The 26,305-nt window shown below is 43.6% G+C and overlaps 2 protein-coding genes across 10 annotated transcripts in view; one reads left to right on the top strand and one right to left on the bottom strand.

Annotated features, from left to right (window-relative positions):
• The window catches only part of NKIRAS2 (NFKB inhibitor interacting Ras like 2), a 272,510-nt gene that overhangs the window by 151,159 nt on the left and 95,046 nt on the right, over positions 1-26,305 (bottom strand). The window lies entirely within an intron of this gene.
• Positions 1-26,305, top strand: part of ZNF385C (zinc finger protein 385C) — a 154,683-nt gene that overhangs the window by 52,657 nt on the left and 75,721 nt on the right. For 8 of the 9 annotated variants that reach the window (XM_083582961.1, XM_083582957.1, XM_083582959.1 and 5 more), the window contains one exon: positions 4,648-4,902. In XM_083582961.1, the coding sequence (XP_083439087.1) occupies positions 4,650-4,902 (253 nt within the window). In that variant the 5' untranslated portion in view covers positions 4,648-4,649. Of the gene's footprint in view, positions 1-3,953; positions 4,364-4,647; positions 4,903-26,305 lie in introns of those variants that run through there. The other variant, XM_083582960.1, reaches the window with a different exon arrangement.

Here is a 26,305-nt window from a genome sequence, read left to right as displayed (position 1 = left end):
AAATCTAAGACACAGAGATGGTACTTCTAAAATTGCACAAGCCTTGCAATGATGAGAAGCTCTCCTCCTAAACCCATTGGCAAGACTCATTTGTGGGCAAATCTCTTCCACTCAGTTGTCCCACAGAAAATGTTTGTTGGAATGAGTGGCTGTGTACACACAATACATTTAAAGCATATTTCATGCCCCACCCCCAATCCTCGGGTCTGTAGTTTGTTAATGGTGCAGGAAATTAAAACTCTGTGGGGGATAAACTACAGTTCCCAGGATTCTTTCGGGGAGGACGTGTGCTTTAAATCATAGTATGTATGCACACAGCACCCGGTTTTCCTTCATAGTATTATGCGAGGCACATGCAAAGCAATGTAGCTCCAGAGAATGACTAATACCATGGTAATTATCACACCTAGAGTTCTCGTTATTAATTCTGTTCATCTGTTTGGGGAGAATGGCAGATTGCTGAATTGCAGTGCCTAATATTCCAGGAGGGACAAATGGGCACCGGAGAGATTAAGTGAATGAGATGAGCACATCCACAATATTTAATGGTTATTTAAAACTCTGTAACTGGAGCTGTGATGGTGGGCCAAGCTAATTTGAGTGGCCGTGTATCCTTTTTTTAGAGAGCAGTGGCCTTTTGAAAGTATTTTGTCCAGATAACTTTCCAATTTTAATTTCTGCCAATATTAAAAATAACCTGGTCACCTGTGGGAAAGCAGTTAATGAAATATAGCCACCGGAAACTCAGTAGCACACCATAGCACATCTGGGTCAGAGATCGTGTGAGACTTTGGCAGGGTGCAAGAGCTTGCTGGTGTACCTTGAGTCTTGGAGCCCGTATACAGACTTAACCTGTTCAGCACAGTTTTAACCAGTGCTGAATCTATTCCCATATTACTTTCCCCCACAAATTTCACTAGTGTCATAAAGTCTCATAGAAATCAATCATGCTATTTGCTTGCTTTAAACTCCTGCGCCATCTCATCTCAGAGACCTCAGAAACATCATTGCCGCATCCTCTTCATATAATTGTATTATTATTATTATTATTATTAATGATTCAGTTTTATACATTTCAATAATTATACAATCATTTTAACATTTTGAAACTCGACTTCCTACCCCCTCTTTCTGCTGTTCCTTAATTTTTTTTATATTTTCTGCATATTCTGAATTAACTTAATTTACTCATTTATTCATCTACTTTAAATATATACTCTTATAAAACTGCAGGTTATTGCACTAATCCTGCCAATGCTCTTATCTGTTTACAATTGGTTTGTAAATATTCAATAAGCCATTTCCATTATTTTATAAAAAGTTTGTTATCTTGATTTCTTATTCTTTAATTTCTTATTCTTCCAGTAAGTTTTGCCATTTCTGCATATTCCATAAGTTTTTGTATCCATTCTTCTTTTGCTGGGACTTCTTCTTTCCATTTTGGGGCAAGTAACATTCTTGCCGCTATAGTGAATAAATTTCTATACAGTTGGGGTAGTTCTGTCCCTGTAATTCCCAAAAGAAGGCTTCTAGTGTTTTTACAAACATTATTTTAAATATCTTTTTCAATTCATCATATATCATTTCCCAGTAAGCTTTAACCTTACTACAAGACTACCACATATGATAAAAAGAACCTTCTTTCTCTTTACATTTCCAACACTTCATATAATTGTAGAATTGTAGAGTTGGAAGTGGCCCTGGGGGTCATCTAGGCCAAACCCATGCAATGCAGGGATCTCAATTAAAGCATGTATAACAGAAGACCATCCAACCTCTGCTTAAAAACCTTCAATGAAGGAAAGTCCACTACCTTCCAAGGGAGTCCGTTCCACTGTCAAACAGCTCTTACAGCCAGAAAGTTCTTCCTGATGTTTAGTCGGAATCTCCTTTCTTGTAACTTGAAGCCATTGGTTCGGATCCTACCCTGCGGAGCAGGAGAACACAAGCTTGCTCCCTCTTCCATGTGACGGCCCTTAAGATATTTGAAGGTGGCTATCATATCTCCTCTCAGTCTCCTCTTATCCAGGCTAAACATTCCCAACTCCCTCAACTGTTCCTCATAAGGCTTGGTTTCCAGACCCTTCATCATCTTGGTTGCCCTCCTCTGCACATGTTCCAGGCTGTCAGCATCCCACATGATGTTCTGCTGCGCACCTGCTCTCAGCTTGTGGCACCCCATGGTGCGGATGTTAGAGGACATTCTGTGAGAAGGTCGTGGATCAGCATTCCTATTTTGGGGCACTCTGCATGCTCCCAGGGTGTGAGGTTCAGCTGGAGTTGTCGTATTTGTGGGAGTCTGCACTCCGTGACCCCAGCAGTACACGTAAATAACATTTTAAAGACGTCTCCCTCAAAGAATCCTGGGAACTGTGGTTTAAGTGTGCTGGGAATTGTAACTCTGTGCCTATGATTCTTTGACGGGGGGGCATTGCTTTAAATCATGGGTAGGCAAACTAAGGCCCAGTCGCCTTCTAAATCTGGCCTGCGGACAGTCCAGGAATCAGCATGTTTTTACATGAGTAGAATGTGTGCTTTTATTTAAAATGCATCTCTGGGTTATTTGTGGGGCCTGCCTGGTGTTTTTACATGAGTAGAATGTGTGCTTTATTTAAAATGCATCTCTGGGTTATTTGTGGGGCATAGGAATCCGTTCATTTCCCCCCCCCCAAATATAGTCTGGCCCCCCACAAGGTCTAAGGGACAGTGGACCGGCCCCCTGCTGAAAAAGTTTTCTGACCCCTGCTTTAAATGTATGGTGTGTAGGCAGATCTTCAGTAATGGCCATGGGAGGTACAGGATTTTTGTTGGGGGGAGAGGCAAAATGTTGTTGAGCTTTTGGGGGGAGATCTTCGAAAAAGGTTGAGTCTCCCTGAGCTAAGAAAAGGTAAAGGACCCCTGAACGGTTAAGTCCAGTCAAAGGCGACTATGAGGTTGTGGTGCTCATCTCGCTTTCAGGCCGAGGGAGCCGGTGTTTGTCCACAGACGGTTTTCCAGGTCAAGTAGCCAGCATCCCACCTTCTAATCCCAAACTGGTTTCAGTAACTAGATGCTGTGTGGCAGAGTGGCACTATTGAATTCTGCTTTCCAACAAAATTCCCCTAAGCAAAATCAGCCAGTTCCACCCAGTTGATTATTTGCTCAGTGTTAGTGCTGGGCTTGCTACCATATAATGTATGGAACAGACTTTAGTTTGAAGAGGAATCAGGGAAAAGATCAGTATTATTTTTAAATATTTATTGTTTATTACAGGGGTTCCCAAACTGGTTTGTGGGCCACCAGTGGCCCTCAAGCTTCATTCAGCTGGTCCATGGCCTACCTGTGGATTTGTGTTTGAAGACAGGAGATGGCACATCCTTCGCAATAACTGTTGATTGTATTTTTATTTCTTCTTTTATTTATTGTATTTTATTGTCTTATGGCATGCAAATTTTAATACAATGAATACAATATATAAGAAATAAACGAAGCAATAAAAATGCGATTAAAGCTCATACAGCATCTAGCATAGAACATTAGAATTGCTACAACAGGCAGAAAAATAGTTACACGGTCCGCAAATAGCCTTAGCGGTTTTCAGGTTGGGGGGGGGATAGTTTGGAAACCACTTGAATCTTATATTTGTTCCTCACTTTCTACGTCTCAAAGGGAACTTACAGAACATTTTACAATGTAAAGTATGAAATACCATCAAATAAATATGAAATAAAACATAAAAATATGAAAACTGTTTAACAACAAGAATAAAATGGGCGAGTCCTATGATCATTCATATTGAGTCATGATCCATTGAAGGCACAACACAAATAATACTTAGCGTTTATATGGTACATTTAAAGGCTTTTTAAGGCTGTTTGCATAATTGCAGTAATTTTTAGAGCACTCTTGTAAGGCGGGCAACTTCTGTCTTCGTATTTCAAATGGGAGGGGCAGTGGAGGGATTAGAACCGGTGCTCAGGTCCTGTTTGTTACCAGGGTGTTTCAGCCACATTCCTTTGCTGTTTTGCTATTCCTCTAGGCAAGCGTGAACTCCCTTCTGGAGATAATCGCCTTGCAATTGTTTTGTATTGTCACATACTGTGGAATGAAAGAGGAGTAACTTTCTCTTTCTGCGTGCATCGCTAAAACCTCTGAATTGCCCTTTGAACACATCCAGGAAGCCAAAGCGGGTCTGTTTCAAACTCACTTAACCCTGGAATGACACTGTGTAAATTCGGGCTTTAGACAACATTTGGAGTTGCCAAGGAACGGGTCGTTGCAAAGTTAGATGATCTGATGTCTCCAGTGATTTCCCCTCCAGAGAAAAATAGACCTGTAAAGGCTGCCTCAAAGTTCCACTATGTAGCAAAGAGGGAGCGCTGAGGTCGAGACCAGTGAAATAAAGATGCTGTAATGCTTGCAGTTCTGCCTAGCAGTGATTTCAGCTGAATTAAGCTGTATTCTAGGCAAAAGCGAAGGCAGTTAACTCCATCTAGAGGACGCTTCTATGTACTGCTTGTTGGTTTTGTAGCTAGATCACCAGCACAGATGGATGGGGAAGACTGAAGCTGTTTATGGTGACTTTTGCTCCCCAAATCCACTGCGTGTGTCTCAGCAGGCAGATTCCGGTACCTATTTTAATTCTTTTTCTCCTTCCCGCCCCCACAGGGATGAAGCGGCCCCTGAGCCCACCCCACTCCCCAGGGAGGAGCAGCATCTTTGGGACCCTCACAGAGAGCTCTGGTATAGGGTGCGCACCAGAGCAGCGCACAAAAAGGGAGAAGAAGCACCCGTCATTCACGCTCTGTGAAGTGTGCAATATCCAGCTCAATTCAGCAGTACAGGCCCAGATCCACTACAATGGCAAGTCTCACCAGAAGCGCCTCAAGCAGCTCAACAAAGGCAAAGTGCTGCCACGCCAAGGTAAGGCACCGCCCTGGGACGCGGGTGGCGCTGTGGTCTAAACCACTGAGCCTCTTGGGCTTCCCGATCGGAAGGTCGGCAGTTCGATTCCCCGCAACGGAGTGAGCTCCCGTTGCTCTGTCCCAGCTCATGCCAACCTAGCAGTTTGAAAGCACGCCAGTGCAAGTAGATAAATAGGTACCACTGTGGCGGGAAGGTAAACAGCGTTTCCGTGTGCTCTGGCACTCGTCACGGTCTTCCGTGCTCCAGAAGCAGTTTAGCCATGCTGGCCACATGATGCGGAAACCTGTCTGTGGACAAACGCCAGCTCCCTTGGCCTGAAAGTGAGATGAGCGCTGCAACCCCATAGTCACCTTTGACTGGACTTAACTGTCCAGGGGTCCTTTACCTTTTTACCTTTACCTAAGGCACCCCCCCCCCCCCGTCTATACACGCATCCTCCGGGAAGTGTGATAGAGAGTCTGAACTGTGATTGTCATTGAAAACATTGCCACAACCACAGTATTTCCTTAAGGGCAACCCCTGTGGGGGGCAATCCGTATGATAACAGGTGTCTCCCTCGACCCATACAACAGTAGTTATCACCCTCTGCTGCCCAAATATCTCTTATTGTCTTGGTGCGCCTTAGGCAGGACCGGCCTGGGCTAGGCCTCAAAACGGCGTCTCTCCCTGCCAAGGAAAAAGGGGTCAGGGACGATCTATATCAGGAACAAGGGAGCAGGGAAAGAAAGATCGACATCAGGATCTCCTGCCCTGGGTGGACCCTGCCGCCTGAGGCGGTCGCTTTGCCTTGTCGCATGGATGGGCCGGCGCTACCCTTATTCCTCGAACACCCTTCCAGAATACGGACGTACCATTTCCCTTTTATTCCCCATCTCAAAACTCACCTTTTCCATTGGCTTAACCCATTATGTTCTCATCCTCTGCCTGAAACTGAGGACCCTTCTGCTAATTTGGGGTAAGTTCCAGTAACATACCTGCAAATTCAGGTTGCAAAGTTATAGCTGATTTGGGAGGTCTTGTGAAACAAACTTGCTTTCCCCAAAGGTCAGACTTTTCACAATAAGAAAAGAGAAGAGAAAATGCCCTGGAGAGTGTGGGATAACACTTGATTTTAGCATGGCCGTCAGCTAACCTCCCCGCAAACATATTGGAATGTTAATTAAATACCCTAAGAAATTAGGATTAATGCTCAATAAACAGGCCATTTGGAAGTACTCCCAAAGTGGATTTATATTATTTCCCCTCTTTGCACTCACCTCAGTCTGCCTCCCGTCCCTCTTTTACTTCCTCATGCAAAAATTTAGATTGTTTGCTGCTCGGGACAGGAACCTGTCTTTTTGTTAAGTCATTAGTAGATTAATCAGTGGTGAAAATGGCAAATCTTTTTGAGCCTACTTTGGCTTTCAAGGATCATTAGGAGAAACATAATTTTAAAATGATGGCCTTTCTTTCTCATTAGTCATTTTTGTTCATTAAATTTTAAATTATCTCACACTTTGTATTAACTTTGATATCTTAGGAGGGCACCTGTTTTGAAATATTGGTAATATTGCAAACTGTATTTGAATGTGACAGATAAATTGGTTAAAGGGCTGATGACTTGTCAACTTTTTAAAAAAATCAATTCGACTGCCCTGAATATGGGATACATATGACTGTTCAATTTAAAGAAATAAGTATAGAATGAGTGTGCTAAGAGATGATGTTAATGTCTTCTGTAAACCAAATACTGCCTAATCTAACTGTGCGGCTTCCACATCCTTCTCCCATGAAAATTTCCACCTTCCTTTCCTTTTTGTTGCAATCCATAGTTACTGTTGTGCCTTCATCTTTATTTTTTTGGGTAAACATAGCTTAACTCGGACTTCAGTTTGCAAGCTATTTCTAGTCATGACTGCTAACATTGGTTCAGAAATAATGCTAACTATGATTGGCTTGGGAAAATGAACAAGAAAAATAGAAGGCTCCTGAGCAAGGGAAGAGTGTTTGCTAGCCGCTGGACCGCTCCTGATCTAGTTAGAAAGTCAGGCAGCCTTGCATCTGCAGTGAGCCTAAGGAAATGCCACGTAGAAAGCAAAAGAAGATTGTTTTGAAATCAAATGTATATTCTAACCAGTGTAGGTTTTACATTCAAATTGCACACATGGGAAACACAAAAGCTGTCTTAAGAATTGCTTGTGATGACGGAGTGCTGGGTTTTGGTTTCTCTCCGTTGCATACAATCTATGGTTCACTTTACTCATAGACATCCTAAGGCTGCTGCAAATCCCATTGGACTTACTTCTGAGTAGACACGTGGAGTGAACTGTGCATTATGCCCCTTTGAATGGAACATGTGGTTGTATGGAGCCAGTTCATGCAGAAATCAAATTATAAGGAGAAAGAGGAAAAAGCAGGGGCCAGAAATGTGCTCCAAATGCTGTTGTGATCACTACCGCATCACCACCCTTGTTTGGTTTCTGGTGTTGGTTTAAAAATGTCACCACCAGCCGCATTGCTACTCATCTTTGCCAACTTCTCTGAGCATGAATTTAGAAAAGGCAAAGCTGAGCTTGGGGGTAGCGTGCTTGCTTGCTTTTGCTTGACTGGGATCTTTTTCAACAGGGGTGTCAAAAGCAGCTCATAAAAACGCTACACATTCTGCTGTTGGAGGGAATGAATATGATTTGCTGTTTATTCGCCTCGGTAACTTGTAAGCAGTGAGTATCACCAGGCTGCTTTCAGCTTGGGGTGGGAGGAATTTAGTAAGTGGGTCAGTGTTGCTTCTTTTGAATAGATCCCAGTTGGAGCTTATCGGACTGCTGTTGCAGTCGACTCGGTGGCGGTCCCATTTCACTCACTGCTGTACCTGAGCACTGTTTAAATTTCATATGTTTGCATATTCCCTGCCATCTTTTTCCCTTCCTTAAATAATTCTCACTTTCTTTCTCTTTCAAACAGCAACAACCCCATATTTAGATTTATGTTCACCAGTTACAGAACTGCAACCCAAAACATCTTAAATCATTCATATCCAGTTACGGTCCTTACTATATTCTTCCTTTTACATACAGGGCTAGCATCAGAGGTAGGCACCACTGAGTACCTGCTGAGGCCCACATCTCTACAGGGCGACTCCTGTTCACACACATCCCGGCCTCCAGGCTCGCTGCTTTTCCTATGTGCTGTTCACTGGCCCTCTTTGTGCCTGCAATAAGTAACAAGAATGGAGAGGCAGATCATCATCCTTCACTTCCCCTGCTCTCTTCCACTGGGCAGCTGAACGGGCAATGGGGACATTAATGAGGGGCTACTCAAAGAGGTGGTCCCATTGAGGGCCTCTTTCCCAACAGCCCTCTAGAACTTGGAGCTGGCACTGTTTATATTAATAAATAAACGACCTCTCTATTTATTTAGTTCACCGTGAACACGCCATGTGTTCCTTAACCATTCATTCTAATTCATTGCCCCTAGAACTGAATTTTATTAGCGTGCCAAACGATAGATTTTAACACCTTTTCCTCCTCTCTTCCCTGTTTTTCATCCAGTGATTTAGTAGAGTTAATGTCCAACCCATCACTTTTGACTTGTCAACCCATCACTTTTGGCACATCTACTTTTTCCCAATATAGAGCTCAATGAACCCCATTTTCTTAACGTTGGGCATTTTTTAAAGGGTATTCCAATCAGAACTTAGAGTCTTTGGGCTAGACTTAGTTGAACCTACCTACTCTTTGTCTGAAAAGTTCGGAAACTTCAACTGGTGCTGAATTCAGCAGCCAGATTGCTCACTGGGACAATACGGTTTGCGCATGTATTGCCAATCCTGGGAGTGCACTGGCTGCTAATTAATTTCTGGGCCCAGTTCAAAGCACTGGTTTTGACCTATAAAGCCTTAAACTGCTCAGGACCGCAATACCTCAAGGACCGTTTCTCCTCATATGAACTGACCTGGACCCTTAAGTCATCATCCGAGGCCCTTCCTCATGCCTCCTCTGTGAGAGGTCTGGAAGGTGGCAACATGAGAGCAGGGCCTTTTCTGCAGTGGCTTCCTGCCTGTGGGATGTTCTCCAAAGGGAGACTCGTATCTTTAAGCATCAGACAAAACATTCCTCTTCTCCCAGGCCTTTGGCTAATTAAACAATCCACGGCCTTTTAAATGGGGGGGGGGTATGTTTGTTACTATGGTATGAATGTTTGTCTTTTTGATGTTTGATTGATTGAAGCATGGTATAGAATAACAAACAACAACAGTTCCCCATCTCAGCTCTCTGGACTGGCAGCCTCTGGCATGATCTACCTCAGGCATAGGTAGCCTTTGGCCCTCCAGATGTTTTGGCCTACAACTCCCATGATCCCTAGCTAACAGAACCAGTGGTCAGGGATGATGGGAGTTGTAGTCCAAAACATCTGGAGGGCCGAAGGTTGCCTATATAGGCCTGACCTACCTGTACCTGGACTGCAGCATAACTTGGGAATCAGTTGCAGTAGAGAAGCTGCATTGCTGGAAGCATGCCTTGCCATTTCCCACAGTTTTCTAGTATCCTCTGAATTCTGGAGGGGGCAGCAGAGCCACACACAGCACAGCCAGACTTACTCACCAGCATCTCTGCATTGAGCACTTTGATATGGCTGCTACTAAAGGGATCACAGGAACTCTTTTTTTCAGGGTATCTGAGGCTAGTTGCAGAACTTGTGGGTTGTGCATAGCTCGCTTTCTCCCCCCATTTCTAACTCAGGATTTGGTGGAGGGGAAAAGCATGCTCTTTATAGCAATACTTCTCAGGCTACTTTCTCTACACTATAGTGCTGATAGAATGGGTTATTGCCACATTATGTGGCAGCAGAAATTTAGACTGAATGGGAAGAAAGGCTCTCATTCTTTGTAAACGAAGACATAGTGCTTGAAGCTACTTCTATTTTGGGGGGATGCTTCCATGCTTGCCTTTTAGTCTGTAGTTACCATCTTCCCCACATTTTAGGGAGAATTCATTAAACATAATTAGAAACCCATTGTGTTCCAGGTTTTCCTTCCTGGTTGCAGCACCAGCCTGGCCAGTGCAGATTAGAAATAGAATTGTTTCGTGATTATTGTGTCTTTAATTAGAAGATTCCTTCTCTAGATGGAATAATTTCTGCTGCCTCTAATTGCTTCCTGTTTAGCACAGCCCACCTAAACTAATTACTGTTTGCCACGTAATTAGTCAATTTATGTTCTCTGCAGGGAATGGATTTTAATTACTGAGTTGTTGTTTTCCATTTATTTTCTTTTGCTGTTTTCATTGTTGTTTTCTGTTTATTTTATTTTGTTGATAAATCAGGCCAATTTTTTATATAAAAAAGGAACCCAATAACAAAAATCTTTCTGATCCCAGGGAATAGGAACTAGCTATTTACAGGGCGATCAAAGGACACTTGATCAGTAATACTAGTCTGCACTGATTAGAAAACAGCAAAAACAGAAGTCACAAGGAGAAAGTTTCTAATTAAAGTTGTAGGGGATCTTTGCTGTATAGAACTTGTTTACATTAGGGCTGTATCCATGAGGATTAAAGTTTTCAGATAATATAAAACTTCCCTCTCTTTCTGATGTTTAGGCACCTGCAAATCGCACTATGAAATTGGGCTGCCCAATTTCTGATCCAGCCTGATTATGGATTACAGTTCTTTAATTCATAAATGGCCTTTATGTGACTTGTTGGTACTGGTGTTGCTGAGGTGCAAGGTGCCAGAATTTCAGCTTGTGTTCATGATTTTGTCATATCTCTTCCCATTGCTCCTCAGTCTGCCCTCCTAAGTCCGTGGCCCCAAAAAGTCAGCAAACATCCACAGCCACCTCATCTTGAGCTCCCCAATCAGCCTTGCCTTGGGCCCTGTCAGTTTGCATCTGATCAAGTCCGCAGTGTAACATTTGGGGGGCAGGAAGGACGTTCTCCTTAGGGCTTGTCTACACTGCCGTCTATTGCAGCGATGCTTTGCAAGGCCTGAACAGCCTTTATTTTGCATTTGACCATCTGCTTTTTTAAAAAAAGCTGGTGCTGAATTCATCAGACCCGTTATTTATTCAGAAGCGGGTTATCTCTAGGTAACTCTTTCCCACCTCTCCCAGGTTAAATGAGATGCTATGGAAATCATACAGCCACAACTGAAAGCAGCAGCCCTGCAGCTCCTCACAGCCTCTGAATTCAGTCCCCACAAAGTGTGGTGAACCAAAATATGACACCATCGCATTGCAGGCTCCCTTGCCTCCTCAGCGCTTTATTGACTGTCACTTGTGAAAGCAGGGAATGTCACATTTTTAGTGAATGCTGGGTGGGGGGTGAGAGAGGAGGAGGAGCCATGGGGCTGCCACTCTTGGTTAGTCACATGATTTCTGTAATGTCTACTTTCAATGCAAGCCAGACGTCATTATAGGGACATGCCGCTTCCACCAAGCTGCATCCCTGACCTGCATCACCCAGTAACATCTATTAAGAGACAGTGCCTAATGCGATGTGATATTGTGCTCAGAGCTTTCCCTGCCCTTGCTCAGCTTCATTGGCTGGTGCTGGCAGGGGTCAGGGGAGCTCTGAGTGAGACGGTGTCATGTCGCACATGCATCTTTGGCTAGACGTTACTGGGGGGGGGGTGAGAGTTGGCAGCAGCTCTGTGTCCCCAGTTCTGTGTGCTTTTGCCAGAGTGTGGCGAGGATTGCAGCTTGCTTGACTCAGCTTAGTCCTTCCAAGGACTAAATGCCATTTCCCCACTTGGTTTGGCATCCTTATCTATACCATGGGTAGGCAAACTAAGGCCCGGGGGCTGGATCTGGCCCAATCACCTTCTCAATCCGGCCCGTGGACTGTCCGGGAATCAGTGTGTTTTTACATGAGTAGAATGTGTGCTTTTATTTAGAATGCATCTCTGGGTTATTTGCAGAGCGTAGGAATTCATTATTATTTTTCAAAATATAGTCCGGCCCCCCACAAGGTCTGAGGATCAGTGGACTGGCCCCCTGCCGAAAAAGTTTGCTGACCCCTGTACAGGTAACTCACAACTTGCGTGTATTTAACTTGCGCACATCCAGCTATATGTGCTTGGCAATTAAATAATTATTAAAAAATCAGAAGCTGGGGACAGGTGTCCAGGTAAAAAAAGACTTCGGCAATCCCATCCGCCATTGAACTCCATGTTTTTTGACCATACACAATTTTGACTTTGCGTGTGATCCCTGGAACGTTAACTCCCCCATAATTCGAGAGTTGCCTGCATTCCTTTCCCTTTCTGTGATAGCCAAAGTCCGGAACAGAACTAAGGGAAAGATCTGAACGTGCCAAATAATTCCATTTTCCTTAACTTCGGAGGAGGAAAGCAATTCTTGCATTGGCTTTGCTCTGCTTAGCCCTCTCCTCCCTGCTCAGTCTCCTCCTCCTCCTCTGCACCAAAATAAGAGCAGGAAATTATCAGCACATGATTTTGAAAATTATTTGCTGATTTCCTGCTCTTATTTTAGTGCGGGGGGAGGAGGGGTGGCAAGCAATTTCGTTTTGCATTGTGGCAGAGGGAGAGTTTTTGGCACAAACAGCAAAGGGTACAGCTGGGCTGCAAGGGAGGCTGGGGGGGCTCATTTGCCTGCGATGGTTGAGCACATCCGTGATGATAATGCCAGCTGACAGGTTCAGCTAGATAAAGGGGGGTTTTTTTCAGGGGGGGGAGTGCAAAAAATGGGACTATGGCAGTTTTTTTGTGAGCAGAGCTATGGATTGGAGATGGTCAAACAAAAGCGAAAGTTACCTTTTCCTCCAAGGTGGGCTACCGTTGTTCCAGAGGACAGGATAGCTCTGAAAGCATGTTGGGATATGCTCTGGTGGCGACAAGAATAAATGACGATGTCTTCCCAAAAAAAAAAAAAGCCTCATATCAAGCCAGGGCTAGTTCAGACCATGTTACTGCCCTAGGCAAAAAAATATTGTTATCTGCTCCCTTCCTGCCCCCCAACCTTTGCTGGCGTTTCTTATATACATATGGCGTGGTGGGAGGGGAAGCTGGAGAATTCTGACGAAAACCAACGTGAGCAGAAACTCCCATTTCCAAATCAGCTTCCGAAATCAAGGCAGCTAGCTGGCCTCTCCTTTTATTTATTTTGGGTGTTTTGAGCTTTGAACCTTTTCATAGTGAAACAGTCATTGCACAGGAGATGATTGGACTGCATTTGGTTCGATCAGAAAGTTCGAAATCCAATTCTGGGGGTATGTCAAATGTTTGCCCTTGAACTTCCCCTCAAATCTCCCAGTTCTTTCCTCTCCACCCCCAGTAACTGAGCCATTGCATCAGTGTCACACACCCCTCCGTGTCATCCCTGTTTGAGGCATCCCAGCCAATCAGAAATCATGTAGGCATCAGAGCACCAAACCACTGATGGCAAACAAAGTTGTAGTGCTGCCTGATCCTGCTGCCAAGGGAGGTAGGCCAGTACTCTGTGTCTTGCAACGCTGTGCTACAACAGCTTTTAAAGCTGCAGCTTGGCACCATAAAACAGAACCCGTGCGACTGGTTGGGATATGTGTGCTCTTCCAGGGCAACTGACCTCATGAACACTCTCACTCTCCTTCGGAGGGATCCATGAAAAATTGCCAAAAGGAGATCCCTTTTCATCTCAGTCATCAGAAGCCTGAAAGCATGCCAGGCGTAAAGCATGCCGTACATTTAAAGCATGCCCCCCATAGCCCTGGGAGCTGTAGTTTGTTAAGGGTACTGGGAACTGTAGCTCGGTAGAGGGTAGACGGTGGAGGGTAGACTGTGGGGGGAAGGAAATGTGCTTTAAACATATGGTGTGTATGTAGCCAGCATCTGTAATCCTTTTCGACATGTTGACATGTATGGATCTTTCCTTTTTTGACATATTTGTTGCTGTTGTTACTGCTGCTGGTGCTGCTGCTGTTTTGGTTGTTTGCATATAGCGCCCCAATGCGACTATATCCTTAAAAATAAACTAAAATGCAATACCCTTGGTGCCAAAGCTATCTATGGGGTTCAGTACAACAGTATGAGATTAAAATCCTATCAAGAACAGCACACAAGTTCCCATCCCTTCTAGAAGAGAAAACAACACTTCTTCTTTCCAGGGGTCCCCAGATATCAGTTGGGTTTACTAGTCAAGCGCCTATTTGTCCTTGTGGCCATTCAAGGTAAAGGAAGGGGCTTCTCTTGTTTGTTCCAGAGTTTAGAGCAGGTAAGAAAGATAATAGAATCATAGAATTGTAGAGTTGGAGGGACCCCAGGGGTCATCTAGTCCAACCCCCTGCAATATGCAGCTGTCCCGTATAGGGTTTGAACCTGCAACCTTTGTGTTATCAGCACCATGCTCTAACACGATGAGCTACTCTTGCTTTTTCTTTCTTATTCCTTTTTGTTCGGGAGTAGATCTATATACCCAAAAACAATTTTCCTGACTGCTGCTTCCCCCAATGTTTAGAGGATCAAAAGTGAGAATTGTGTAGTGCCCAAAGCATTAGGAGGAAAAATGAATATTTAGTTCTGTTCACCAACTTTGAACTTTTTGTTTTCCTTTTTCATCATTGGTAGCAGTCGTCTAATTTCCATGATGATAAATAAAACATGAGGTGAAATACATTAAGTAAGTTAAATATGCATTAAGGGTCTGGATGTAAAGGAGTTTAACTCAGCTACATAAACCAACAGCAAATTATAGCCTGGTCCACTTTTAGAACCAGGCATTGATGCTCATCCCATACAACCTGCCAAATAGATGACTGACTGTCCAGTGACATTTTTGCAGATTATTCATTGGGGGTGCATTTAATTCCTCTCAGCTTTTCATTGATTCAGTATCCTGATACCAGTTAAGTTTGAAGGTAGCGAGACACATCCTGACACTGGGGTATCTAAACCAGCTTTATCCAACCTGGTGCACTCCAGCCAGACTCTTGCTTTTTTCTAACCTTCTCCCAGCTGCTGTACAAGTTAGAGCAGAGCTTTCCAAACTTTTCACGTTGGTGACACACTTTTTAGATGTGCATCATTTCGCGACACGGTGATTCATTTTACTAGCAAGCTGGAGGTTGAACTAACCCCTTTCCAGCCCCGGGAGGTGTGCGGGGAGCATTCGCACGACACACTTGCACACCGCAGCCGACACACTAACGTGTCGTGACACACGGTTTGGAAAGTTCTGAGTTCGAGGAAGCTCTACCTTCCTCCCAAGCCCACTGTCAGATATAGTAGCAATCTCTCCAGATTTTTGTTGTCCTGTTTAATAACCACCGCTTCTGCTCCACGTCCCCTGCGCTTATCAAAGAACTTGAGGATGAGGCAGAGTCTTGTCCAGTTTGCATGGAGGTGCAGCAAAGTTTAGAAACTGCAGGTGCTTTTTCTACTCTTTCTTCTTCTTCTTGTTGTTTAGTCGTGTCTGACTCTTCGTGACCCTGTGGACCAGACCACGCCAGGCACTCCTGTCTTCCACTGCCTCCCGCAGTTTGGTCAGGCTCATGTTTGTAGCTTCGAGAACACTGTCCAACCATCTCGTCCTCTGTCGTCCCCTTCTCCTTGTGCCCTCCATCTTTCCCAGCATCAGGGTCTTTTCCAGGGAGTCTTCTCTTCTCATGAGGTGGCCAAAGTATTGGAGCCTCAGCTTCATGATCTGTCCTTCCAGTGAGCACTCAGGGCTGATTTCCTTAAGAATGGATACGTTTGATCTTCTTGCAGTCCATGGGACTCTCAAGAGTCTCCTCCAGCACCATAATTCAAAAGCATCAATTCTTCGGCAATCAGCCTTCTTTATGGTCCAGCTCTCACTTCCATACATCACTACTGGGAAAACCATGGCTTTAACTATACGGACCTTTGCTGGCTCTTTCTTAATCTTTTGCAAATCTCTGCACAGAACAAGACACAGCCTGTTTGGAGTTGCTTCTTCTCTTTTCTAAACTGAAGTGCAAAGAGGGGCTGCTGCTGGGGCTTCTTCTTGCCAGAGGGTTCTCTGTGACATGATGGCAAGTGGAATTGTGGGCATCTGCTTCTCCCCCCTCCCTGGAGGGAAAAGATGGCCAGTGGGCCGCAAACAATATTATATCCATTTCAGTATATTATAAATGCTTCTGTATGTGAAGGTATAATTACTGTTGTTTTTAATTTCAATGTATGAAACAATTGGCAATTTAAAGCAGTAACAAAAATTAACAAAAATTAAATTAAGACAAAAATGAAACCAACCTATTGCAGTATTTTAAATCAATCCTCAATATGTTTAACCCTTCCTTTAGTATTCCATCTCTGCTCCCAAGTTAGGATCAGCAAGGAGTTGAGAAGCTTAAAAATTAGGGTCCAAAATTCTGGAATGGTGGCAGTGCTTTTTTTTCTTCTAAAAAAATGTTTAGGGGTACTCTCATTTTCCTATTCATATTGAAATACTGCCCTTCAGTGAGGCACTGAATGGTGGTATTCACTTTCTAGCAAGTACTTTGCTAGGGCTTGTGTAATGTAGTAAAAGATTCCATGTGAAAATGAATTTTTGGAGTGTAGTTAAGCCTGTTGTTTCTTTTAAAATGCTACAGCAGTTTAGAACTGTATTTAACATGCTAACAGTCTCAGATGCCATCAGACTGTGCTGCATGCTTGACAAGCAAGTGAACAGCCTCTGAAACTTGGAGAAGGGCAAACGCCGTAGGAAGCAGCTGATCCATTCAACTGCAAGCAGATTTATCCTCAAATATCTGTGTGGTGCAGCTGACTAGCACAGAATCTCTGGAGGGAAAATGAATATCTATGCATTGGAGGGATTTTTGGGTGGGAGGGAGGATCAGGGATTCAAATTGAAGTAGGTGACGTGTGTGAAATCTTAAGGTTATGCCGGTCTTCTTTGTGTCATAGGAGTGTGATTCTTTTGGTTTTTGTGTGTGCTGAGAAATGTAAGAATTGCATTGCTGAGTCAAACTGAGATCCATCGGTGTCAGGAAACTGTCATCTGAGACGAAGGAGGTGAAAGGGCTCATGGAGGGTGAGAGAGACCACTCAGCGGAGGAGGGGACCAGCAGGGGGAGAAGTGGAGTTCCAAGGGAAAGTGAGTCGGAGGGAGGGCTCAGAGACACTTCAAGCGAGAACAGTGGGGAGGTTTCAGGACCTCCCGTAGGGACACCCACTCCTCGGCGGAAACTGTCACGCCGAGAGTCCAGAAGACGCGTTTCCGTTAAGGAGCTTTTATGCTGGAAGAAGTTCCGTAAACGCCCACTGTCCGATTCAACGAGCGATTGATGGAGCCATGCTTAAGGAGCTCCATCACAGACAGAGGTTTGGGGACTTAGCCAAACTCTGAGGGATCAGGATTTTACGCACAAGCAGCTCACCATCCCATCACAATCGGGTTCTGTTCTCTGTCTCTGCGGTGACCCACTGTCACTTGGGTAGTCACAAACAGGACCTGGCAGATCACCATTCCCTGTTGTTTGTCCATTAATACCTTGTAATCAGAGAACCCTGACTCAGGAGATTTCACCCTTTCCTATAATATTGTTGCATTCACATGCAACATTAAACCGTGGTTTAGCACCATGTGCACAAGCTCGAGTGAAAACTCAGGCCCACGACCGCGCCCCTTGTCCTCCTCCTGCATGACCAGAAGGAGGACTACTTTGCCAGTGTTCACTTTCGCAGAATCTCAACGTGTCCTGTCCTATTAAGCAAGCATCTTTCTATCTGAATTGTCAGTAGGATAACATGACGACGTCTGGAGAATGAGTGTGTTTTGTATTGCATTTAACATATTACGACATTTGTAAATTTTTTTGTAAGTGTTTAGGTTAATGTCAGAAGGGAATGTGTAGCTTCTCTCTCTCTCTCTCTCTCCCTCTCTCTCTCTCTCTCTCTCTCTCTCACACACACACACACACACACACACATGCATGCTTGGTAATGTTAAATGAATGTGTAATGTGACAGTACTGTGTGGCTTGTGGCTTAGGGCCCTCGTATTTACGGGACTGCCTCTCCTGGTATGCCCTGCAGAGGACCTTAAGGTCCATGAATAACCATAGCTTAGAGGTCCCGGGCCCTAAGGAAGTCAGACTATCCTCCACCAGGGCCAGGACCTTTTCAGTAATGGCTCCGACTTGGTGGAATGCCCTTCAGGATTTAACCTCCTTCCGTTGGGCCTGTAAGACAGAGCTATTCCACCTGGCCTTTAATTTGAATTCAGCCTGGTCTTTTATTTCCCTTCTCTTCCTTCCCCCTCCCCTTTTATGAAGATTACCTGCTCTGAGACCCCACAGCTAATTCTCACCTGGCCTCCTCGCTGGCCCAAGTAGGACTAATTCAGCCAGCTAGCCCTGGTGATTATCTAATGCTTATTAGATGGATTTCCCCTAAATTGATTTCTGAACTTTGAATTTTATTGTTAGTCATGTTTTTATACTATATTTTATGCTGCTTTTACAATTAAGTGTTTTAAATTTGTTGTTAGCTGCCTTGAGCCTGGTTTTTGAACTGGGAAGGGCGGGGTATAAATAAAAATTTATTATTATTATTATTTATTAGTGTATCTACCCCTGGATATAAGGGATATGAGTTTACCAATGTGATGATGTAATATGCTTCATCCACAAAACATAACAGGGAGATGCATGAGCGTACAAACAAGGGAGATTGGCAGCAGCCACACAAGTCCAAATAAACTCCTTCCCAAGAGGAGTGGCTAGCAAAAGTATGGGACATTGCACTGTCAGGACATTGGACATTCCTGCATTGTAGGGGGTTGGACTAGATGACCCTTGGGGTCCCTACCACATCTATGATTCCGTAACCTCTAACATGTTCTTAGACCTCCACCATTGTGCTTCAAAATCTTCAGGGTGAACCCCACAGTAGATATCATTGCCTTTCCCTACATACAGTACTTCGTATCCATGACTAGTTTTTGGTTTCTGTTTACCCATAGGGAATAACGTGTTATATTTTATGAATATAACATATAATTTAGCTTGTAAGCTCCTTGGACGCATTGATAGCATTAACAGTAACGAAAGCGGCAATAGAACATGGCCATCCCTAAATGGCTTACACAACCAGGTTAGAAAAACAGAACTCCTAGCTTTGAAAAGTTTAATTTCAGATAGGGTTTATTCCTGTCATTCCCCAGAGTTAAGTTTCCTCAGTTATATTTGGGTCATCAGAGGCTCTTGAGTGTTACCGTTTTCTTATTTTTACAAATTGTTCATCCATTAACAAGGGCATTTATGTTCACAGTAGGATTCAATAGTCCTACCAGTTTATGAAGTGAGTATATTTTATTCATGCTGTGCCAGCGTGAGGATTTTGTGGGCCAAAGAGTAGCAGACCTGCCTTAAGGAAAGTGCTGGAGGAATAGACCCAAATTCTGACTTCCTTGGGGGCTCAGTTTCTGCCCCTCCCCAGTTCACCTTCTGGAATAGTTGATAGGATAAAGATTTTTGCAGTGCCAGATGTTCAGATGAAAATGTGTTTCCAGTTTGTCTCTACCTTGCTAACACATGGTAGGCCCACGTTGATCAGGATGAAGTAAAACGATCTGGGCTTTTTTCTCCCCTCCACCTCAGTGCACAAACCAAGTGGATATTTGGAGAGATCTTTAAAGATAGAAATTGCCGTAGCCATTGGCTAACCCTGAGCAGCGGAGACTTATGGGTAAAGTACAAAGCTGTCGTTTTTCATTCAGCCTCAAAGACTGAGCTGTTTTATATGCCCAGATTGGAAGTCATGTGCAATATACAATCTGGTGATCTGCTCAAGCCCTGCTCTCTTCTTGTCACTTTTTCTCAGGCTGTAAAAAATGAAGGGGATGGTAGACCTTGATAGAAAGTGAAGAGGGGGCTATGGGGAAGAGGTGGAAAAAATGGATAGGAGGAGTGGCTTTTTCACAATTATTTTGTGCAAGCAGACAATAAGAGATGCACACACACAAAGAAATTGAGGAGCACGTCATTAAAACCACCAGCAAAATATTATCTAAATACCATCCAAGGAGGTGGTTGGACCTTTGGACACCAATGCATAGAAAGTGCACTAAAGGAGGAAAATGAGATTGCAGAACAGCTAAATAAATTATTTGCATCTATCTTTATATTGGAAGATATAGGGACAATCCCTGTTCCTGACCTAAGTTTCTCAGGAAGATAGTCTGAGGAACCAAGGCGAGTAGTGGTGGCAAGAGACTAAGCTTGCATACACTCTATATATTTTAAAAACATTGCCTCATTCCACCCCAAGATTCCTGGGAACTGTGCTTTACTCTGTACAGAGCTACAATTCCTAGCACCTTTAACAAACTACAGTTCCCAGGATTCTTGTGGGGTTGTGGGGGTGCTTTAAAAGGATGGTGTGTATATAGTCAAAGTTCTATACCTTACAGACAAATTAAAAACTCTCAGATCACTGGGTCCAGATGGCATTCATCCAAGAGTTCTTAACGAACTCAAATGTGAAATTGCTGATCTTCTAACAAAGTATGAAACTTGTCCCTGCTCAGCCTCCATACACAAGGGCTGGATATTAACCAATGTGGCACCCTTTGGGGGGGCTATCTGGGAAATTACAGGCTGGTGACCTTAATGTCTGTTCCAGGAAAACTGGTGGAAAGCGTTATTAAAGATAGAATTACCGTGCATGTAGAAGAACAAGTTTTTCTGAAGCAGAACCAGCATGGATTTTGGAAGGGTAAGTCCTGACTCACTAATGTAGTGGAAGGCTTTGAGAGTGCCAACAAGCATATAGATAGAGGTGACTTAGACTTTCAACAACCTTTGAAAAAAATCCTCACCAAAGACCTTATAAACTTAGCAGTCATGGGACAGATCGCCTGATACTGTAGATAGGGACTGATTAAGGAACAGGAAGCAGAGAGTGGGGGCCCCTCCAGAGTGGGGTTTTTTGGGGTTTTTTAAGAGATGTTGTTGTTGTTTAGTCATTTAGTCGTGTCCAACTCTTTGTGACACCATGGACCAGAGCACGCCAGGCACTCCTGTCTTCCACTGCCTCCCGCAGTTTGGTCAAACTCATGCTGGTAGCTTCGAGAACACTGTCCAACCATCTTGTCCTCTATCGTCCCCTTTTCCAGGGAGTCTTCTCTTCTCATGATGTGGCCAAAGTCTTGGAGCCTCAGCTTCAGGATCTGTCCTTCCAGTGAGCACTCAGGGCTGATTTCCTTAAGAATGGATAGGTTTGATCTTCTTCCAGTCCATGGGACTCTCAAGAGTCTCCTCCAGCACCATAATTCAAAAGCATCAATTCTTCGGCAATCAGCCTTCTTTATGGTCCAGCTCTCACTTCCATACATCACTACTGGGAAAACCATAGCTTTAACTATACGGACCTTTGTCGGCAAGGTGATGTTTCTGCTTTTTAAAGAGTACATTCTACAAAATGCCATTGATGCAATCATTATAATATGCATCAATAATTGTGTGCTTCTGGTAGATTTATACTTGACTCTCCACCCATCATTCTACTTCATTAGTTGTTCCACGGCGCTTCCCCGGTGCTATCATATTATTGCTGTCTGGAGTATGATATATGCTCTATAGTGCAACAAAAGCGGGACAACCTCCCCACCCCTTAGAACATCTGTGATATTAAAAGTTATAGGAATTCCAATTCAGTTATAGGAATGGGACATGGACTGACTGGAAATAGTACTGAAAGCTTATAATCACCCTAATACTATCATGAGCACAAATAATCAGAAATCTACAATAAAAAAGGACATCTGGAGAGCCCTAGCAATAAATGGACAGTTCTCCCAATTGAGGAATGCAGAAAGTAGAGTCTCCCAAGGACCATACTGGGATCTGTGCTTTTTAACTAGTTCATAAATTACCTGGAGTCACGGATAAACAATGAAGTAGCAAAGTTTGCTTTTAGTACCATCTTGAACAAAGATGGTTTATACAGAAAGGGATTGTGAGGAGTTCCGAAAGGATCTCTCCAGACTGGTTGAATGGGCAGTAAAATGACAAATGCAATTCAGTGTAAACAAGAGTACAGTGATATATTGGGGCATAAATGCTCATTTCTGAACTGGCAGTGACTGACCGGGAACGTCAGAGTAGAAAGCTTGATGAAGATATTGAGCCAACGTGCAGCAGCTGTGACAAAGGTGAATTCAATGTTAGGGGTCATTAGGAAAGGGATTTAAATTAAAACTGCCAATATCACAATGCCATTATACAAATCCATGGTGAGACCATTCTTGGAATACTTTGGGTAGTTCTGGTCTCTATGCCTCAAAAACGGATATCGTGGAGCTGGAAAAGCTTCAGAAAAAAGCAACCCAAATAATCAAAGGGCTGCAGCAACTCTACTGTTTCGGAAGGTTACAACATCTGGGGCTTTTTATTTGAAAGAAATGCAAGTAATAATGGCCCATGATAACTGTGTGTATAAGAAAAAAAAATTTCCCTTCCAGTAGCACCTTAAAGACCAACTAAGTTAGTTCTTGGTATGAGCTTTCGTGTGCATGCACACTTCTTCAGATACACTGAAGAATCTGTATCTGAATCTGTATCTGTATCTGTATCTGAAGAATCTGTATCTGAAGAATCTGTATGTGTATCTGTATCTGAAGAAGTGTGCATGCACACAAAAGCTCATACCAAGAACTAACTTAGTTGGTCTTTAAGGTGCTACTGGAAGGAAAAAAAATTTTTTTTGTTTTGACTATGGCAGACCAACACGGCTACCTATCTGTAACTGTGTGTATAAGGTTATATATGGCTTGGAGAAAACGAATAAGGGGAAGTGTTTTCTCCTCTCTCTTGTACTAGAACCCAGGGCCATCTGTGAATATGAATGTTGAAAGATTCAGGACAGACGAATAAATTTTCCACAGAGTGCGTAGTTAAACTGGGAGTGACCTAGCTAAGCCTGGCAGGGCAGCTTACTCTATGGCATTAACCCTTTCATGCATTAATTAGAATTAAACATGTTGGTTTTATGAGGCTGGTTATCCCATGCCATCAGCCCCAGCTATTTTGGCTAGGAATGATGGTAGTTGTAAGCTAGCAATATCTGGAGGATATTGTATATTGGGATAGAGCATTGCAGCTAAGAAAGAGTGGCTTGTCTACGACAATCAGTTATGTTCATGGCGGGGGTGAGATTTGAATCAGGAACGTTTTGGTTCATGGTTCAGTTTCTGAGCCACCGTGCTACAGCAGCTTTCTAGCAGGGATGGTGTTAGGGAGACTTGAGAGATAATGTGAATCCTTCCTATAAATAGTTTCCTTCTTTCTGCATATGTGCTGGAAAACTGTGGTTAGAATGTCAGCCTTCAAGCAGCTATTCATCACCTTTAAAACCTTAAGTGATTTGTGAAGGGTAAATGATGGATGGGTGCTGATTGGATACAGCTCCTCAGAACGGACGTAAGGAAAGAAAAGCTCGTGTGTAACATCTGGAGAGGGGGGGAAATGCTAGTGGACAGGGAAACCTTACGCATGAGTGTCACTTTATTTCAGAATATTGTGGCATAAAGTATCCTTCATGAGATACCAAAGGAGCAAATAAGTCCATTAGGCACACTCTGGAAGGACTCCGGGAAGAGTGAGTATGGAGAGGGCTGGGAATATGCTCTCATTCCACAAAACAAAACAAAAACAAAAACAAAACAAATAAACCTGCAGAAAGTGATGGAGGGCATGGAATTCAGCTTCCCGAGAATCCCACCTTGGTTATTTATTTTTAATTAAAAAATTCAGGCAGCAAAGAAAGTATGGTCGTGGCTGCTGAAATTTCAGCCAAAGAGCTGACTTGAGTAAAACAGAGCTTTCCAAAACTGTGTGTTGCGACACTTTAGTGTGTTGGCTGCATTGTGGAGTAGTGTCATGCGAATGCTCCCTGCGATCCTTCCGGTGCTGGAAAGGGGTTAGTTTCCCCTCTGGTTTGCTAGTCGCGGAATGATGCATATCTAAAAAGTGTGAAACCAACATGTAAAGTTTGGAAAGCTCCGGAGTAAGATTTCCATTAGTTTGGAGTGGGGCCTCTGTCTTTTGCACAGACATCTCCTCTTGATTAGCAACCCGGAATAAATTGTGCAAATACCATGTAAATATGATAACGTTGCTTAATTTATATGGGTTGCAGAATTCACTTTTCTTGCCTTGCAATTTATTTGTTTGTTTAGCATAACGAGTGCATACTACTTGATCCTGAAAAGGGACTGACGCAGGGGAGCCAAACAGATTGAAGTAGGGGAGAACACTTCTAGAACTGGGAATGTCATGTTAGAAGACACAAAGATGCAAGTGGTATATGAAAACAAGATCAGCCTTGTGGAATTGATCGCGTGGTCCCTTAAGGTGTTTTGGTTAACTCAGCCCCCCATCTCTGTAGGTCATGCCATCAAACACAGGTGAGCGCTCTGTGACACACAGACAGTAACATCTAAAAATAGGAGAATAGCGCCTGGCTTCAAAATCAGTCAGAAGCTGCCAGGCAAGCCATGATCTGCCAGTTTGTTGTGAGCATACATGCAAAGGAATCGGTGTGTAGCTACTTCAGATGTGTACATGCTTAACAAGGGAAATTTTGTTTTGGGCAAAACTCCACATTGCCTGGCATCCTGCCTTTAACTGTAGCAGTCCATGATGGTCCAGAGGAAAGGAGGGAAGAAAACCAATTGGACGCAGCCGAGGTACCAGATTTCAGTGTGGAATTTTTTAAAAAAACCACAGATTATAGATAGCGGATGTATTCCACTTAATAAAGAACGTAATAAAAACTGCTTTTTGTTAAGCAGAACCGTTCTCTCTCACACCCACACATTCATTTTCCCTTAGGATCATGAGGACTAGAACCCTCTCTTTGAAGGAAAAAAAGAAAGAACATTGTCATCAGTTTGCTTAGGAATCTATTAAGAATCTACAGACCATAGAGAAGTGCTTTGGGGGAGCAGCCTACTTCTTGCCTAGCTAATGGAATGGAAATCGGTTATCATCCCGAGCGGTTTCCATGCCAACCTGTTCAGCAGAGCAGATACCATTGAAATGCGATGGATTAAAAAGCCCCTTGCTTAACTGACCCTTGATACCTGTTAAGGGCTAGTGTGATTATAATGAGTGCTAATTACACACACTTAGATCAGAGCCGTTTGTCTTTCTGTGTGGATATGAAGGCGGCATCTCAACTTGGTTTCTTATAGAGGAGAGGGCCTTTTCTGGCAGAGCTTGTTTGTGTACGGATCAGGTTTTGTAGCTGTTAACCTGGATTAAATTATTACTTGCTCTCTGCACCAGTGTTACCCTGAAAGGCTCTAGTTGCCTCTACGCTTGCACATACCTGAGTGGAGTTCTTTTTATGGATGCTTATTACTATTTTAACATTTGTATAGCATTGTCACTGTGTGAAATGCAGCCAGAGCTCATCTCACGGCCTTTGGGGTGGAAGGACACTGCCTCCATATTAATGGAACACACGTGGAGTTGAGGAACAGGCAAGCTCTCTGCTTTCTTCCCAAGAAATGCACACAAAAATACTAGGAAATGCATTTAGGAAGGGGATAAGTTCAACGAATTTGATCAGCATGATAGCAAATTATATGGTGAGGAAAGGAGTCTTAAAAAATAAGAGGGCAGAAATGTCCATCTTACTTTATAATTGGGGTATGCATATTACCATTAAATGTGTTTTGAATATAGAACAAATCCCCAAGGAGTAGTTGTGCTTGTTGCAACAAAAACAGCCAAGAGCACTGTGGCTGTTCAGTTGCTTCCACACCAGCCCTTTTCTCTGAAACGATTGTCCTTTGTTAACTCACTTTTTACAGAGCATCCAGACAATATTGTCAAGCTGTTGCAGTCCAGTATTTTTTGTTGCAGTCCGGAGTTGTCCTCCCGCGTTCCGCCCAGCCACCCCACATTCACGATTACTTAACAGTTGTTTTGTACATAATAAAACAAAATTGTGACACCAGCTGTCTAGTGTGGAAAGGACAGCACTATTATGGCTATTGAACACTTCTTGATTCAGCCTGTTTCTCCTTCTTGACAAACACAGCTGGTTCCAGGTGAGCACTGCTGGGGAAATTAGTGGTTTTATTCATAAAATCATATAATTGCAAAGTTGGAAGGGACCATGGGTCATCTAGTCCAACCCCTGCAGTGCAGGATTTCTTTGCCCAAGATGGGGCTCAAACCCACAACCTGACATTAAGAGTCTCATGCTCTACTGCAGAGCTTTCCAAACTTTTCATGTTAGGTAAAGGTAAAGGGACCCCTGACCATTAGGTCCAGTCGTGGCCGACTCTGGGGTTGCGGCGCTCATCTTGCTTTATTGGCTGAGGGAGCCAGCGTACAGCTTCCGGGTCATGTGGCCAGCAGGACTAAGCCGCTTCTGGCGAACCAGAGCAGCGCACGGAAACACTGTTTACCTTCCTGCCGGAGCGGTACCTATTTATCTGCTTGCA

Source organism: Podarcis filfolensis (assembly GCF_964270895.1).
Source record: "Podarcis filfolensis genome assembly, chromosome: 13".
In the NCBI taxonomy this organism is placed as follows: domain Eukaryota; kingdom Metazoa; phylum Chordata; class Lepidosauria; order Squamata; family Lacertidae; genus Podarcis; species Podarcis filfolensis.
This window is presented reverse-complemented; position numbering and strand designations above follow the sequence as displayed.